The following is a 19071-nucleotide window of genomic DNA, read 5'->3' on the forward strand; positions in this document are numbered from 1 at the left end:
AGTGCTTTAGTGGTAATGGAGAGCAGGTAAAAGAGAAATGAGGACTGATCCTCAACTTTTCTTTTTTAAATTTCCTGAGGAAAAATTAAATGGACTAGAACAGTATGGAATGTGTGGGTTGTAAGCTATGTAGTAAGAAAACAAATTTAATTGTGGCTAGACAATGGCAATGATAGATCACAAAGTCGATCACCTCCTCCTATAGAAAGTAAAGGTCTTTTCCCAGTCTGGAAATGAAATAACAAAATTTTGTGCTTTGGTTTTTTTGTCTCTTTTATTTGGGAGGGAAGGAGAGGGAGAGGGAGAATGCAAGACAATGGAAGTACCTTTTGCCTTTATGCCATGTTAAAGTATTGATCCTTGGGGAAATGTCCAGTTGTTGTGGCGATATAAGACCAGTCTCCTGTCATACTGTATCGTTTTGAGTAGCTGAAATAAGGGGTTTTACAATCAAAGGACATGTGCTGTACAATCTACCCACTGGTAAGAGAATGACTTTGTTCATTCTAACACTTTATTGCTCTAATTAATATGCAGTTAATTATGAAAATATGTCAGAGCCCCTCCCAACCTCTGCCTCTTTCTCCTCTGTTACAGGAGTCTCTAGCACCTTGCCAACTACTGGAATACTGATAACACCATTCAGACTTAAGGAGAAAAATATTAAAAGGTCATTTTAAGATATTTAGGTGCAACAGATGTTTTCCAAATTGATACTACAATTTCAAATAAAAAAGTACTAATTATATATTTTATCATCGTAGCCAGCAAACACAATATTTGAATCTGGGAAGGAATCTCACCATGCTCCGATTCAGTCTCTGACCACATCTATTGTGGCTCCTCCTAGTCAGAGTTTCTAATGTGGCAAACCCTTGCCATTTGTCACAAGTCTCAGAGATTTGAAGTCTTAAAAGTCCAGAACCTGAATGTATGTGCTGGCTTCTAAATATGATTTTACCTTAAAGACCTAGGTGAAAATTGGCAGACAGAGCTTAAAGGCTCCAAAGAATTGCTGTAGGCACTCTAAGCCATCAAAGAGCCTTTCTGAGAAGTTGTAACTGATTTGAAGTGAAGTGGCATTAAATGAATAGTGCGGAAGGCTTATTTGGGTGCAAAGTAGCACTGAGCTATGGGGGAGAAATGATGCTGTATGGGGGGGGAACATGTTCTGCTTGAATTAACCATGCTATGTTATGCAGTGGTACTACAGGTATTTTCCCCCTGGCTTTTCAGGTTTAGAACACAACCATAGAAAGTGTTTTTATGGGGAGACCTTAAGCTTGTAGATGCAGAGACTGTTTTTGCACAGGGAAGTTGTCATAATAACTGGCTGGACTGGGGAAAGAGGAGAAGGAGTTGCTTTGTTTTCCAATGAAGTTTAAGATATTTTGACATATGTTTGCATATCTTTAATACTTTGACTTTGGTTGGACTACTGACATGCCCAGGTTCAGGCTGTACTTCAAAGTTTGAAAGATTGGGACTGCAGAGAAGCTTTGCCGAGTTCTGTCTTTCCTAACTAAGAAGTGCAAAAGACAGTCAGATAGGGCCCCTACTAAACCTCAGAAATCCTGGAGGTAAGCATAAGAAGTGTTTGGTACTAGTTATCCACTCTCAGACTTTTCAGAGTGGTGAGTATTCTTTTACTGTATTTTAACATACTACTTCGGCAGTGGGAACAGGTCTGGTAAGGAGAAAAGGATCTGGTTTCTACTTTTTCTGTGATATCCAGAAAATAAACTTTTACTTACTCTGTGTTTTCAGACTGTCATCTTTGACTCTCTGTTTTAGCCTGAGGAGCAGTGCCAAAGAGGCATGAGTTTGGCACACTGGGCTATTTTCTGTGTTGTACTCTGGTTATTACGCATTTTCAAATGTTTCCTCAGTTACTTTCATTCCTGTGTCTCTGCAGCTGCCTGCTGGGTTGAACATGCACGTAACTCGATAATGGATGTGTGTTGAAGGCATTAATGGGGTTTTTATTCAAGAAGAGTATTATGTATTTGTTTCTTTTCTAATGTGTTTGCCTGTTCTGTATTATGGTATAATATTTATCTTCTTTCTTAGCAAGGATTTGCTTACCAGCGTAAGACAGAGTTTTGCCTTTTTACTACTTTCTATATTAATCAGTTTTAAGAATTGCTAGGCAGTTGCCTTCTGTGGTCTCTGACTTCAAACTCTGCATGTTTATTTACTTTGAGGAAAGGTAGACTATGAGGCTCTTTTTGTATAATTTTGGATTCTTTGATGCTCCAAATCCCTCAGCATACCTAAACTCAGTGTGGACTGGGTATGTTTCTTAGTTTTGCAAATCCTATTATTTCATCAAACTCACTCAGGCCTTTTGTCTCTGATCCTTACCTTGATCTTGTCTCTTATCAGGGCCTATGCCAGTACCCAAAATTTCAAGATTAGATTTTCAGCCTTAAATCAATTGTCTAGATGATTTATGTTTTCAGCTTCTTTATATTCCCTCACATCCTCTGTTTTATAGTCACTCTTTAAAAAAAACCACCTGCTCCTGAGCTGTTTCTTATTTTTCTCTAAGGTATTTTTCACAATCCTGAGTTAAATAAAAACTATTAAAAATATCAAGTACTTAAGAAATAGCAGTAGTCAGAAAAATAAATATGTCTTTTGGTTGCATGCAGAAATGAAGTGCTTCTTAAACTTTGTTCAGTCGTCCTTTACAAGGCCAGATCATTTCAACTCTGATGGGCCTTTCAGCTGCTTTGTTTTACTGTGGGTGAATTCTCAGCTCATTTTACACTCATTTTACACCTGTGCTTTTCAGTATATTCCTGAGCCAAGAAGTTGGCTCCTTCTCTTAATGTCTGAATTTGACGTTAGAAGGTCTCCAATCTGCTGATTGTTGGATAATAGAACTTATTACCAAGGGAAGGATCAGTTTATTTCATGCCTTGTATAATGGGGATATACAGCAATTGTATAGGACCCAATACAGCAATTCTTATCAGTCAGCATCATATAACTACTTCCCAGAGACTAATGCCAAAGCCTTGGAAAAGTTCTCCAGAAAGATATTATAAACAGAGGGTAAGATACTGAGCTTGGCTCAGCAGACTTGGCTGCAGTGCTTAACTGTGGGAGAGCATTCAAGGTGGGGACAAAGGAGCCTACTTGCCCGCAAGACTTCTGCTTTGTGGCTTCTCTCCCTGGCCAGCTCCTCACACGTCACTCCTGGCTGTTTTAGGTAGCTCCCCATGCAGCTACCCATGTCTGATAAATTCTGCCTGGAGTGCTCTCGCCCTGCACTGGGGCAATGCTGGAAACGTAAGGTATAATATTGACAAGTTCTGCCCAGAAAAACTCTCCTGTGAGACAAAGTCTTCCCTTTTTGGAGCCTTGAAGTTGTAATGCTTTAGAATCCCCACCAGTTCAGATTAGCAGGGGTTTATGTTTTGGGGTTTTGGTTGTTTTTTTTTTTTAATGCCAGGAAGCTGTGCTCTTTGCAAAAGAGCATAACAGGTTCTAGGGTCACCTATTTGACATGGATGTCCTGTAGGAATTTGCTGTTTTGTACAACAGAGTGCTAACCTGTCCTCATCCCTATCGAATGCTTCTGTTGCCGTCTCTGACCCTCTGAGGAATCTGTTCCTTTGAAAGACAGGTCTCATAAATCTTCTGCAGCAAATTCTAGTTTTAATTCCTAAACATCAGCAAGTATTAAGGTGTTCTTTGTGACAATGAGTGTGGGCAAATGAATAATATTCAAATAATTATACCAGAGGTAGAGAGGTTGAAGTTTTACTTTAGTAAGATCTGTAGAAATAAACACAAAAGCTAGTTACCATCAGCCACACATCGTTAGATCTTGCACCTTTATAATTACACAGTTACTGCTTATTTGGCTGAAGACCTGGCACGGCATCTTTGTTACTTCAATTTATATTAGTCCTGATGCATAATTAACAATTAAAGGTGTAAGTTTAATTCAACAAAATGATAATGTGATTCCATTTGAAATATGCCAATGTGATATGTAGAGTGATTAGACATATAAAATTGGCCTTGTCATCTGCGTTAATCTGACCACTCTCTATGCTTTACATCTTAATAGGAACAGAATTTTTTTTATGTCTATTTAGAGGTATGCTTAGAATGTACCTGGCTTTATGGATGAAACGTATTAAGGGCCTTTATGAAATTGTAACTCAGTAATTTTTATGTGGATGGTTTGAGTATGATATTTTTCAAAGGTACAATAAAATATAAACGTGTAGGCTACAGATGTAGAAGGTTTATTTAGCTCAGAAATATATTAGTGTATTTATACTGTATATATTACCGTATATAAGGTACTGCTTATATTTGCAGTCATATTATCATCACGAAATTTTCTATCTTGAGTTATCAGAAAAGGGAATTAGAAAATATAATGCTAGCCTTAGGGAAGCAAACTTTTCCCAAAACTCCTATCTGCTAATATCACCTGCTGATGATTTAATGTGTTTATAGTTTATGCTAACCTTTCTTAGCTTTCCTTTTTATCCATTATAGTCTCTGTACCTGGTGGAAGGGAAGCCTGCAGCCAGTTGCTGTTACTTTAGCTCCTATCTTTACTCACCAAATAGCTGTTTTCTTTTTTATTCCTTTTTTATTCTTGTAAGGTAGTAACTGTCGGCTGTTATAAAACCGCAATCTCATTAGAAAAGATTCATCCAAATAAATTCACTGCTGATATTAGGACTTTAAAATGTTAATGTCTTTGTCTTTCTTTGGGATAACGTATGTTTTTATATTGATGCTTAAAGAGACACCTTTAGACTCTTTCATTTCCAGAAGAGTTGTTATGACAGCAAGACAGCATTTTGGGACAGTCTGTGGGATCATGTTTCTTTAGGTAGTGCCTCATTAAACAATTCTTAGTACATCTCCCTATTAAAAATATGTCCATAGTTTGAGTAAAATGAAAGTGAACAAAATTCTTAAGTGCATACAAGAATGTTAATGTTCTTTATCAGCAATATGAACTGCTGCGATGTTTGTTTGACTCTGGGATCTGTGGTCCTTTTTGTACTTTCTCAGTCCTCTACTCTTTGTATAACCAGAGATCACTGGAGCTCAACTTGAAGCTTTGTTACAAAACTCCAATGCCATATTTTACTCACACTCAACCTTTCTTGCTTTCTCCAGTTTGCATCAGACATTTTCCACGATTACAGGTGGGAGGTATTCTTCATGTCCAGTCTGTGTATATTCATGGAAACTGACTAACCTCTCCTAACGGATTTTGATAAAGCCCAGAAATGACATCACGGGAATGTTATTTAGTTATTACAGTTAATCTGGCAACGGAGTGTAGAGTAAACGTGTAGCAGAATAGTTTCATGCCCTATCTGAAGATAAAGGGTTATCATTTGCTGGGATAACTGTCCTTTCAGATGTAGTTTTTAGTTTCATGGAACAGGTAATTGGGGATTCTTCTGAATCAGATCTCACTGAAACTTTTAGGACACAGCTCTAAAGATATTCAATTGCACCTATTTCTAATTGATCTCATTCTAACATAAACCTAAAGTAATTGCACTGCTTGTAATAAAATTAAGGTCTACTCACAATTGTTTCTATGTATGAAGCTTTTTCAAAATTTTAAATATTTTTCACACTTGGAAATGTACTCTCACTGTCTCCTGAACTCAGTCTAGGCATATCTGACCTGTGTGGATAGAAGTAGCCAGATTTTGTTTCCTTTCACTTCATATTAAAGAGGATACTTTTTTGTTCAACCATTGGACATGTGCCAAGTATTTTTAAATGTCCATTATTTCACAAACGATTCTATAAAGCAGAATTAAGGTATTATGAAGAGGACTGTTGATAGTCGTATTACTTCTAACACTTAATGCTTAGAATTAATAGAATTAGTCATTGCTTTCTTGGATTTGAGTAAATTGATACTGGATTGTATGAAGCGATGTGTCCCATATGCACTGGATTATTCATTTGCCTGTTTTTCAAAAATGCATAAGCCATGCTGAGAGCAGATTTGCATTTATTATGCTGTGTAACTAGCTCTACTTTTACCAAAGGAAAAAAAAACCAGCCTAATTTCAGCTATTTGAAAACTTTTAGAATTGTATTATAGTTGTTGTTGTTACTTAGGATTATTTATTACATAAAGCCAGTCTGTATATGGATACTTTACACAACTGTCATCACAGTATGATTTTCTTTTAAAAAATTCCTGAAACGGTTGACCTTATATGACCTTTGGTTGTGAATACAGTTAGGCTGCTATAGCTTTTTTATATTGTCAGCATTAGAGATGTTCTTAATTATAGAGATATAATTGAGCTGTTACAAATTTGTGTGCCAGTAAGCCTGAAAGTGTTTGAATTGTACTCTTCTCAGGGGCTGATCTCTGTGTTGGGATGAGTTGATATCTAATAGGAATAAACAGGAAAAACAGTACACTTTTTTAAATCCAAAGATATTTTTAAAAATCAAGACAAAGATTGCTGCTTTGTTGTATTTGTTCTGACCACCTCCCCTTGTTGTAGTTTTCAGTAGCGAACAGGAGTATTTCTGCACAAATACCTTGAAACCACAAAATCCTGAGTTCGTACTTTGTTTCAGTTTGGGGGGGGCAGCAAGTGGGAAGAGACTGCCATAGTCCACGAAATACTCGAATCTTACGCTGAAGCGTTGAGGAATCTCTTTGCTTTTCAGTTCAGCGTGTAACCCAAGTATAAGTTACCATAAGAGATGTGAGTGGCTGCCATGAAATGGCACAAAGTTGGAACTGGAAGGGGAATTGGAAGCCCTAGGGTTTTTATTCTTGGTTGGACTATAAACCTGTTATATGACCTTGAGCAGATCACATTAACCCTGACTTTCCAAAGCATTTGCGCTCCTGAACTGGATCTATAGGTTGGTCAGTTGCAATTTCCTGTAAGGTGAGAATGGTGCCTTAATAGTGTGCAGACAGTTCATCAACACAAAGCGCTGTGAAATTTTCCAATGAAAAGCATTACAGGCAGTGGAAAGTTTTATTAGGAATGAATAATATTGTAAATTAGTAATAATAATATAGTTAGGTTTACCCTGTGATGTTGTACTTTACCCTGAAGCAAGATAAATCATAAGCCGCTTAGAAGTTTTTTTTTACAACAGAGTGCAGCAGTTAAGGGTCTTTAGAACATTTCTGCAATATTAAAATGATTTTTCAGCCAGCGTATTAGCTTCCTCAGTCTAGTCTAAGGTTTTAAAAAAGTAAAACAAACAAAAGCCCAAGGTATTATTTGCTTAATTAGTCCTCTCTGCAGTATGAATTTCTTTCTGAACTTCATTTCTGCTTATAAGTATCACATCTGTTGACATTCCTTATGTTACTAAGCAACACCAACACTACCAAATAATAGGAAAAACCCCGTTTAATAAGGCGCTATAATTCTGATTATGTATCATGGGGTTAACTTCTTAGGAATACTCTGAGATTCAAAGAGTGTGCAGTGCAGCAATGTAAAATATATTGTTTTCATTATAAAAAGAGTTCATATCTTCTAAAAATGTGCATTTAATTGCATAAAGGCAGAAAAGCAACACAAAAAGCATTCAAATAACATTCCAATTATGTTTGATAAATCATCTTTAAAACCTTTACATTTATGTTGCAATTATAACCTAACCACAGGATCTAACATCTTAGAGCTTCATCAAAATCAATCAAATATCATAGGCTGAAGCTGGAATGTTGTTCTGATGGAATTGCTCCCAAAGGCAATTTTGATCTATTTAGGCACCAGCTTTACAGCACATTCTAGATTCGATTATTTCTGGTAGTATTTCCTGGGTAAGGTTTTGTTCTAGCAATGACTCTAAGAAATTTCCACTATATAAAACAACTAATTAATTTCAAACTGGTTAAGCTAACATAATTGTTTTAAAAAATGCTACTAATACTTTGGTCCGTAGAAAATGCAGAATCTCTTGTGTTACTTGCTTTCTAAGTGTGTTTTATAGAGAACTGCTGATTTCAGATGGTTAATTAAACCGACTCTCACTCACGTCACATGTGAACCCGAGAAAATTTTGGAAGACCGATCTTGCCTTAGTTCCAAATATGAATTTCTCATTCAGCTTCCAGGCTTCTTTGAATGACAGTACTTGCACCTGATTCTTAGGTGCATGAAACCAGAAAACTATCAGTTAATTAGGGATAAAACAATATTAGTGTGTTGGGAGTTTTTAAAATAAAATTAAAAAGTGAATTTGAACATTTTTTCATCTAACACCAGATCTAGGAAGAGCACACACCTCTGTCTATACTACTGCAGAGTCCCCAGTCTCAAATACTTTTTTTATCTTTCTTTACACTGGTTTTAGTTTATTTCAGAGAAATTCCTTCTTTCTTCTCTCCCCTTCTATTTTTTGCTTAAGCTATGAACCTAGTTAGTCTCAAGAATACTTCTTCTCAAAAACTCTAAAAATAATTTTCTTTCTGGTTAAATAAAGTTGCCTAAAATGTCTGTCAAGAATCAGTTCATAAAACTGTTTCAAGATGGGATAGTTCCGGAATTTAAATTAGATAATGAACTATATGTCTCCACCTTGGTATTTGCAAGGCGTTCCTTGCTTGGCAGACATTCAGGCTGGTCTCGCCTTAGTTTCAAAGTGCTTGTAATCTAATCTAATATATACAGGTGTATATGCATTATAATGTATAATGTGCTGTGTGTATCAGCACAAAAAAGGTAAATTGAAAAAAAATGTAAGGTGTTTACAAAAACAATTCCTCAAGCTTCCTGAAATAATTTTAATTTAAAAATGAAGATGACTAGAATGTAAATTAACACTGGGGTTTTGGAACAGGTTAAAAGAAAGATTAACTGCTCACTGCTCCCTTGCCCCCCCTCCCAAATCCCCGCCTACTGGCATCGCAGGTCTGGAAGCAGCCGTACTGCCATATATTCCTACTTCAGAGAAGAGAGGAAGTGTTTTCAAAACCATCTTATGCATGGCTCTATCCTTACTCAGAATGGACTGTTTAGGAACTTTGTGAATCACCAAAAATTTGGCTCGAAATTATTAAAGCAGAGTCACTGCCTACAATCATGCTTAACATTTGAAGGCTGGTATTTCAGGAGTCATTGGGGGTGCGATGCCTCAAATTGCATGGTCAGCGGTGTACATTCTATGGAGCTTTTCAAAACCAACGTTAGCTGCCATTATAGAAGAATGCATTTTGATTCCTCAGCAGCGCTAAAGAGCATGTTTACCATTTCCCAAACTTGCCATCCAAAAGAGTAGTCATTCTGAAAAACGTAACTACAAATGGTTTTGGTGTAAACATATCGGTTCTTCCATCCTGTAATTGCCATAGAAATGCTTGCATTCCCTGCTCTTGAGAACTTTAAATAGAACTTCCATGTGAAATTCTTAGTAAAAAACTTGCGACCTTTAAAATGAAACTTCCTTTCAGGTTTGTAAAGGAGAACAGTATTTTCTCTGGTCTCTGATTACAAAGCCTATTTGTACTTGGACTTTCCCAATAAGTGTATGCTGACACACTTTACCTGGTTGAAGCTGTGCTCTTTTTGAAGAAGCAGTTGCCCTTTAGGTCTTGCTTGGACATAACAGGGAATGCTCTCCACAGATTTACTCACTAAATGTCATAGTTTATTTTTAAAATTTTAAAATGGCAATTTTAGGGTTAATATTTCCTATCTGTCTGTGAGTTTAGAGCTCATTCAGGCTAACAAGAGTCATTCCCTAGATATCCAAGAAGCTGGAGTAGGTTTTAATAAGATTTAGAAAATAGATTTAATGAATCTGCTACATTGCCTAGACTGTTATTATCAAAAATGTTCTTATGTTAAATGTTTAAGTCTGTAAAGTAAGCCCCAACGTGGGTTAATATTTCCTATCTGTCTGTGAGTTTAGAGCTCATTCAGGCTAACAAGAGTCATTCCCTAGATATCCAAGAAGCTGGAGTAGGTTTTAATAAGATTTAGAAAATAGATTTAATGAATCTGCTACATTGCCTAGACTGTTATTATCAAAAATGTTCTTATGTTAAATGTTTAAGTCTGTAAAGTAAGCCCCAACGTAAATGATTTTTAAGTAGAAATACTGAGTGCTCCTCAGAGCCATGACAAATGGGAACTGGCTGTGTTTTCTAAGGTTGTTTCCAAGAGGCAAAGTACTGTGACAAATATATTCAGGAAAAGAAAGAGACTAACTGACAGTGGAACTGAAGAAGGAGCTGAAGTTGTAGTATTTCTGAGACTACTTTAAAATATGAGCCATAATTCAAATAGATTCCAAAACCAGTTATTGTTTTTAAAATGACTGCTGCTTCACTGTATGAAATAGCTTGTTTCCACACTCTACATTGAAAACAAAATAAGTTAAGGATATAGATCTGTCCTACAAATCTTAAAATGTTATAATTGCTCAGAAATGGGATGAAGTCCAAGAATCCTCTCAATGAGGATTTGTCCTGTAAGATTATCAGACATAGAAACAGGCCATCCAAGCATAGTGGTTCCAGTGCTGGTGTTGCATTGATCTGAATTTTTTATCACTGCTGTTGTGATGGCAGATCTGTCAGCAATCTGTTTCAAATGATATATACAAGAGTTACCCAAGAGATTTCAAATGTTAGCAACACAGTTACAGTGATATTTTCTTTCACTTACATGTGCACGTGCCCATACACGCAAGCCTGAAGCTTTTTTCAAATTTTTAAGAGATTTAACATTTACTACTTCCTTAAAATGATTGTATGCTATGTGGATTAAGAAAAAGAAAGTATCCAGCTCCAACCAGACTTGCTTCCCTGCAAAAGTTTTTAGGTGCCTGGAAAGCATCTAGATCTTTCTTATATGGAGCTTTGGAGGAACTGAAGAATATTATCTGAAGGTTTGATTTTGCGAAGATTTTCCCAACACTTAAGTGACTATGCTTTACAACACCTGGATAGCTGCAAAGAATCCACCCTGTCTCATTTATTTTTTCCACACTGATCCAACTCAGCCACTTGACTCTTGATTTGCCACACTATTATTTTCTACTCTAAATGGCTCAGATTCCAAAGTTTTGCCTATATCTGTGCTTTGTTTTCTGTGTCTAGGTAAACAGAATGTTTTTTGTATGATCCATGGCTCACTGGAAACCAAATGGATGCACCACCATCCAGTGCTACGATTTAGATTAGGATATACTATTCTAGCAGGCAATTTGGGGAAAGGCATTGACATTCACAAATGCTTTGGAATTATTATTAATATCATATTGGGTATGGTCTATATGGCAAGAGAAGTATATGGTATATATGGAAGAGAACTAGGGAAATCAAAGCAAGCAAATAATGGTCAGGAATTTAAAATCAGGTAAACAATTCTAATGTTCTGTTTAGAGGAAATAAAAGCTGTTGAAGTATCCATCATTGGTCACCTATGGTTAAGGAAGAAAAACACATGGGGATTTTTTTTGTTCTTCTGAAATAGTCAGGGAAAACAAGTAACCGGTATAAATTTTCTGTTGTGATCACAGATTAGGTATGTGAATTGAATTTTGAGTTGAATTTCCAGCTGGTGATGGGTTTAGAAATACTGATTTGTCTTATTTTATTTTGTAGATGCTTCAGAAACTTGCTGTGTGTTTACCACGGGTTCTGCCAACCAGCTCGAGAGGGGATTTACCTATTCTTTCATTAGCCGAGCATCACATTATCTTCAACTAACTATTCCTCTCCACATGGCCTTCCTACTAGTGTCAGCTTATCTTCTGCTGACTCATGCTCAGGGTGCTCCTGTTGAGAATGGGGCACTGTTGGAAACACTGAAGTCACAAGTAGGATTATTCAGCAATAAAAGTGAACACTATTCGGCACAGGTGAGACCTCCTGGCACAAGCCGACAAATACCTCAGACAATCATCATAGGAGTTCGTAAAGGAGGGACAAGGGCTTTGCTGGAAATGTTGGATATTCATCCTAATATTGTGGTAGCAGCTACAGAAGTCCACTTCTTTGACTGGGATGAAAATTACGTGAAAGGAATAGACTGGTATAGAAGTCTGATGCCATTTTCTTATGGAAATCAAATTACAATTGAGAAAACACCAGGCTATTTTACATCACCACAGGCTCCAGAAAGAATTCATGACATGAATAGCTCCATTAAACTGCTGCTCATTCTAAGAGATCCCACTGAGAGAGTTATATCTGACTATACCCAAGTGTATTACAGCAGAGTAGAAAGCCACAAGCCTGTTCAGCTTTTTGAAGATATTGTTATTAAGAATGGAGCACTTAATACCAAATACAAAGCTATTCAGAGAAGTCTATATGATGTTCATATGGAAAAGTGGCTTAAGCATTTCAGTTTGGATCAGATTCACATAGTGGATGGCAATACTTTAATCAAGGACCCTCTTCCTGAATTACAAAAAGTTGAAAGATTTCTAAATCTTCCTTCCCGAATTATGTCTTCGAATTTTTATTTTAACCAGACCAAGGGATTCTACTGCATTAGAAGTGATGGAAGGGAGAGATGTTTACATGAATCCAAGGGGCGCCCCCATCCTCTTGTTAACAACACTGTTTTAGAGCAACTGTATTCGTACTTCAGAGAGCACAATGCAAAATTTTACAGAATGGTTAATCATTCCTTTGACTGGCATTAATGCATTTGGAATCAATGTTTCTTAAAAAGGGCCTGAAACAAACTCTTTCAAACATACCTTTCTAAACCGTAGAGATTCGTATTATGAGAACGTAACATACTGGTTATATGCTTCATTGGAGTAACACATCTGTTAACTCATTGAAATGGTACCCTTTATGTTGGGAAAAATAGGTTTCACGAATTTGTATGATTACTGTGAGTCACGTTCTGATCTTCTTTCTCTCATCATGCAAATACATTAACTTCAGCAGACATTTCAGATATGTATCTGTTGCAAGATTTGTGCTGTTTTAGAAAAATGACTGCTTCTAACAGTGTAAAAAATGTAAATATTGAAAATGGTATTATTCTAACTGTTCTGTATTTTTTTTGTTAGTATTTTTTATATCACGCACAGCGATAGTGGTGTTTGTTGATTACTAGAATTTTTCATACAGTAAGTTAAATTGTATGTTAAAACAGGGGCATATGTAGTGGCTCAAATAAATAATTCATCCTCTGTTAATATGCCGAAGTTCTTAATTAATAATAAAAGGAATCTATTTTGCCTATGATTTTGAATAGGTGAACTAGAAGCTCCCTGTCCGTATATCATTAGTATTAAACCACACTCTTACTATCTTGGGTTTGTAAAAAAAAATCTCCAAACAAAGTAAGAATATGAACTGTTTGAAGAAGCTTTAAGTGAGAGCTCTGAATGTAAAGAAGTTAAAATATCCCAGGCAACCTCAATTTACACTGTTTTCCTATACACTAAAAAAAAAAAAATTAATGCAAAAATTTATTAATATCAGCAACTGTACAAATATTTGCTTATATAAATTATGTCACTTTGCTCTTGAATGGAAAAGCTCTTCATTAGTACTACCATATTAATCATGTTTGTATTCTGTGACTAGTTATTCTATTGCTCTCCTGGCGTTAGTTTACATATCTCCATTGGCACATTGATTCTTGTTTAAAAAAAAAAAAATTATTTGCTTGCCCTCCAAAACATGGAGTATTTTTATTTTGTCATTTCTAATGCAGACCGTGGGATGTTCTCAAAGTTAAAATAACACCTTGTTGTGCTGTATATCTCAGACACTGTGTTCAGTATGCTAAGTATGACATACTCAGATTATATATAAAACCCACACCCATCTATACCCCTGCATTAGGATTTTTTTTTTTTTTTTTTTTATTTTGATGGCATTGTGCTGGTCTGTTCTCCTTTTTCATGTAAACATATATCAATACCAAAGAAGAAAATCAACTTGAAATGTTAAATATGGTGCCAGATAGAACTACAGATGCAGATGTGCTTGTTTGACATTGTACCTTGCAATCCAGAAACTCTGGTGCACCCCAGAGTAGAAGCATTCATTAGGTGCATTCCTCTTTAAGCTTCTCAGAACACTGGTGAGCTGTCGTTGTGTGGGCCCACTCTGAGCATCGCAGCATCAAACTCCACCTAATCCCAGTGAGGATCCTGGATCTGAGTCCTTCTGTCTAAGCCACTGTTCAGCCTACAGGAGTATATGTTCCTAATGTGGGATTCACGTCTTCCACTTCACAGGCCAAAAGGTATGTATTGCAGTGCTAATTTTTAGGCTTCTAATACTTTATGAGGGGGCTACTTAGATGTTAGGCAGGTAGCAGTATTCCACTGAAGCTGGACAGAATCAGACCCAGCCAGATTATGTGGAAATAGCCTTCATTAAATATTCCCTCAATAAATGTAAAATGTTAAAAATAATGTAATAAATCTTATTCTTTATCTCTTCCGCTACTTGTATGTGTACATATGAGAGAAAATTATATTTATTTGTCATTAGTATATAATTAACCTCTGACATTATCATTCTGAAGTATGATTATTTACTACATCTCTGATTTCTACAGATGGCCCAAATTGTAATTTACTTCTTCCACCTTTGCTGAGATTGTGGCTTCTTAATCATTAATATTGATCAGATCTGGGCATTACTCAGAAGTACAAAGTTGACCTGAATCAGGTGTGGAAATATGAATGTATTTCTTTCAAATTAGTGAAAACAGGATGTTTATGCTGGTCTTGTACCATCTCTACAAGGACATTGGATAGGCAAACTGTAATAATTACAGTTCTGTAGTCTAACAATACCTTCTTTGTCATTTGTCAAGTAAAAAGTTAACCCAGAAAAATTCTGAACTCTAAATCAGCAGGGTACTTATATTGGACCAACACTTTGTATTTTGTGGGCACAACATTTTTATCTGATAACAGAAGCCCCAAATCCAGATCCCCTATATTGTTTAACATAGCCTGTTCTTTCTGACCAATGCAATCTCACTGATGAATGAAAACTCATTCCAGTCCACTAATTCAGAAATACAGTATTGAAGGTAGCAACATACCAGCAGTTTATATCATAGATTGTAATTTTTCTTTCAGCACTGCTTTCTGTTTCTTACACACTCCAAAACTTTCCATATTCTTCTTGTTTTGCTTCTTTTCAATGATGATTCCATTCAATAGTATTGAATAAGGTGGTGTTCGTTTTGGTTGGGGTTTTTTTTGGCAAGAAGCTAATTTGAAAACAATGTATACTTTAACAAAGGTTTCAGGTAGTTGTCAGTAATTGAAGAGTTCACATGTCTATGTGTCACATTCAATTTCACAGGCTTTCAAGAAAAAAAAAGAAAAAAATTCTAATGTCTTTTTCTATTTATGCTTGCAGGCATCAAGTCTTTCTCCTTCTTCTCTGAAGTTTACAGCTAATCTTTAAAATGAGCTGAATGCGGGAACACCAGTTGGCGGAAGCTGTATGCATCTTTGAAAATGCAGGTCCCTTTCTGGAATTTACATTTCAAGGAGAGCAGATCTGTATGGATTAGTGATGCATATATCTACTTGATTTGTTAGCACTCTTCATTCCTGCTCAGCGTTTTTGGGAAGGACAGAGTTGATGGAATGAATTCAATGATCATTTTAGAGTTTACTAATACCAGAAGAAATATATTATGCATAGTATAATTTGAGTAGGGGGTTGGGTTTTTTGGTTTGGTTTTACATAAATCAAGATTCTTATCTGAAGTTTTGTTTTGGTAAATGGTCTTAACCTCTGCATAACAGAATTCAATAAATACAATAGACTATAATTTAACATTACAAACTGTTTCAATCAGTTTCTCATTTTGTGGTCTGAAAAATATTATCTCATACAGTCCTGACCCTCTCCGTTCTTACTGTCTTCAAAAGATGACCCTTCTGTCCTCATCCTCAGGAGGGGGATCAGATCAACTTAACAGAAGATCCACTGAGCCATACTTTAGTAACACTGACATCAAAAGTACTCCATTTTTGGCACTTGGAATTCAAAACTAGTCAAATTTTGGAAAGAACTGGAGGCTCACAATCAGTTTAAAGATGTTATTAACAAGACAGTCCTCAATTTAAGAAATTACAAATATCTCTTATGAATTTCCACAATTGATAACAAACCATAAACTATTCTTCTCCAAATGGGTCATCAAAGGACTTTCATCTCATTATCTGATACTCAAGAGGTGTTTGCAGAAATAAATTTCATGTGGGAAGGTTGCTTAAAGAGATCATGCAGTTTTTTCAAAGGTTGTTGGGAGCGTCTGAAACAGATGACATAGTCACATGTGTAAGACTACTGCAGAATTCACGATGATTTGAGCAGCTCTTTGATGTTGTTTTGCATTCCACAAATATTAAGCTTTCACTTTAAACTGTTCCTTTCCTTTTTTAGTTAAAATGCCATAGTTATAGTTGCTTTGATCTAATATCACTGAGAATTAGCAATATCAAGCAACTGCAGCTGTAACTGGATCAATTTAGCCTTTGCCACAATAAGCAGCACACCCACACTTAATACCTAGATGAGTCTAATGTTAGTATTTTTTTTTATACGGGCTATATATATTTCCTATAGTACATAAAGAAAAAGCATTGGGAAACATAAGAGCTAGGTTTTTGCCCCAAAAAGCTCCTAGTACATAACTGATAGGAAGAAAACAAAGAGGTTCCTCTGTTGCACTCACCCCCATTGTTTTACCAGGAAGAGGGTTGGATTTTTTCATTGTATCCTCTGTATCGAGCTGCTCAAAGGCCTTGGGCTGAGTTCCGGTCTTTTCTTTCACAGTTTAGCCGTGATAGAGGATTTACAGTTCCTCTTAAAGAATAGCTGTTAAAGCAGAGACATTTTTGGAATATCCATAGGCAATATTGTGGAGAACTTTACGGAGGGCATACACTTAGTGCACATCGTTGTATGCTGCTACACAACATCAACTCCTTCAGTATCCTTTTGATACAAAACCAATAGATAATCCTATAAAATGCATCGAAGAAAAATTAGATTGACTACTGTAAGGAAGTGCATCCGCATACAGAGTTTTCAGTCTTCATGCACATTTCAAGAGCGCATCAAAAAGAAATTTAAAAATTGGGTTGATTCCAGCAAGTTTGACTGCTAATTGCCTTTGTCAATTCAGATGCTTTCATGAGTTGGACAAAAATTTTGATATTGTTGTAATACCTGTAATTTCTTGTTTAATCTATGTGGTCAAAAACAAAAATACAGGTTAGTACTTTATAGGAACAGAGTTTAAAAAAAAAAAAAAGAAAAAGAGAGAAACACCCCCCCCAATACCTTGATTCATAGTAAGAGTTGCACAATAACAATACTCACAATAACATTTCCTTGCAGGGAAAGGAACATTTAAATTATTTAAGTAAAGATTATACTCCTGTAGATTATTGTTTTCTATACTTGTGTATTTGATCCTTCATTTCCTTCAAAAGTTTGAATTTTATCATAGAATTGTACAGATGCATTGGAATTAAAATCAGTAATAATTTGCCTAGCACATTAATCATTACCAGCAGTTAATGGTCAATATTTAGTTACTGGCCAAATAATTTCCACTTTGATTATTTCAAGTTTCAATGTAACTTACTAAATTGTTTTGCTATTTTATAAAACAAATTTAAAGGTTAGAACCAGCAGCAGATAAAAAGACTCTGTAGTATCATTTGGTGATTATAGAGGAATTGTCATGTCTTTAAGGTTAACTAACAGTGACATGAGCTTACCACAATTCCTGAAAAATTTTTGGAAGCCAAGATACTAAGGGAACTGCAACGCATAAATTAGTACTTGAAGTTGAATCTGCTACTTAGGGAAAATACAACAGATTAAAACAGACTGACATAAATCATACTTTCCTGGTAAAACAGATGTGGTGTAAAGTGTACAGTATCTCATGTATTAGCCCATGTAACAAGTACTATGAAGTCTATTTTCTGATGCAAAATGGTCTTACACTTTTACATTGTATGTTCTTTTAGTTCCATTACAAAAACCTCTCGGTAAGTGTTTAAAGAAAAACATCTTAATGTAAAAGCTTTACCAGTGGTACAGTGTTTCTCAAAGGACATTTCTATGGTTTTGTATTGTTTTCTCTGAGATAAAAAGGTGGCTTGAGTCACACTACAATAAAAGTAGAGAGTTATCACACCAGAATTAAGACTACTACTTCTGTTTATTGCAGTTCTCGGTGAAGAACATTTTTATATAGGGACTGATAATAGTTTAACAATCTATCTCTTTGTATTTTCTCTCTCTTCATTAGATAATACAACTATGTTACAGTTTTTCTTATTCTGAAGAATGTTACTCTAAACTCTTACATTGTTACTCTAAAGCACTGACTTACAGATTTAAATCAGATGGCAGTAATAAAAAGGAAGCACGGGTAATTAAGAATCCATTCCTTTTGCCACTTGGGCTGGCTAGGATTTTCTTATTTTTTAACTCTTTTGATGTGAACATTTTGATCCATAGTAAACTTTCTATTGGGAATGCATCAGCCAAACTTGCAGTAGGAAAGAATAAGGCAAGGGCAACTAGAAAGCAATAAAACCTGAGCTGAAGGCCCTCTTCTGCTAAATATTTGTTGACATAATATGGCACAGTTACAAATGAAAATTATGATTGGCCTGATAAGACAATGCACAGGACTAAGTAACATGCTACTCCAGGGATTATCTAGGTATTCTACATACCTGAATTAATTTTATGATCATTAGGCTATTAGGGACATATGTGAATATACATTTTCAAAACACTGGATTTCATCATATTAGAGAATACTACAATACTGTAGGACAGGTTGAATATATTATGTCTGTCCTTGGGTGAAATGCTGCAGTGCTACTAAGGCAAATTGGATGCCAAGTAACAATTCTCTACACTAAGTGCTGGGCATTTTTAAATTCCTTACGGAAAATTAGCAGCACTAGATGCAGTGGGTTTGTTGTTGATTTGACAAGGACTGTCAGCCTAGAAAAATGCTGTGCAACTGTCACGGGAAGATTGAAGATACCTTTTCTGTACTCTGCCAAGATACAAATCTACAA

At 35.8% G+C, this 19071-nt stretch overlaps 1 protein-coding gene and 1 long non-coding RNA gene across 3 annotated transcripts in view; both read left to right on the forward strand.

Moving 5' to 3' along the window:
- Positions 1–13498, forward strand: part of LOC103897674 (heparan sulfate glucosamine 3-O-sulfotransferase 1) — a 116103-nt gene extending 102605 nt beyond the window's left edge. For both annotated transcript variants that reach the window (XM_009277786.2, XM_009277785.2), the window contains exon 2: positions 11609–13498. In XM_009277786.2, coding sequence (XP_009276061.1) covers positions 11728–12657 — 930 coding nt within the window. In that variant the 5' untranslated portion in view covers positions 11609–11727 and the 3' untranslated portion in view covers positions 12658–13498. The remainder of the gene's footprint in view (positions 1–11608) is intronic.
- Positions 13499–13645: 147 nt separating this feature from the next.
- On the forward strand, positions 13646–18170 carry LOC103897675. The gene is made up of 2 exons (XR_657508.2): positions 13646–14225; positions 15362–18170. It is a non-coding gene; the product is annotated as an uncharacterized LOC103897675 (long non-coding RNA).
- The last annotated feature ends 901 nt before the right edge of the window (positions 18171–19071 follow it).

This window comes from Aptenodytes forsteri, unplaced genomic scaffold, assembly GCF_000699145.1.
Source record: "Aptenodytes forsteri isolate BGI_AS27 unplaced genomic scaffold, ASM69914v1 Scaffold15, whole genome shotgun sequence".
In the NCBI taxonomy this organism is placed as follows: domain Eukaryota; kingdom Metazoa; phylum Chordata; class Aves; order Sphenisciformes; family Spheniscidae; genus Aptenodytes; species Aptenodytes forsteri.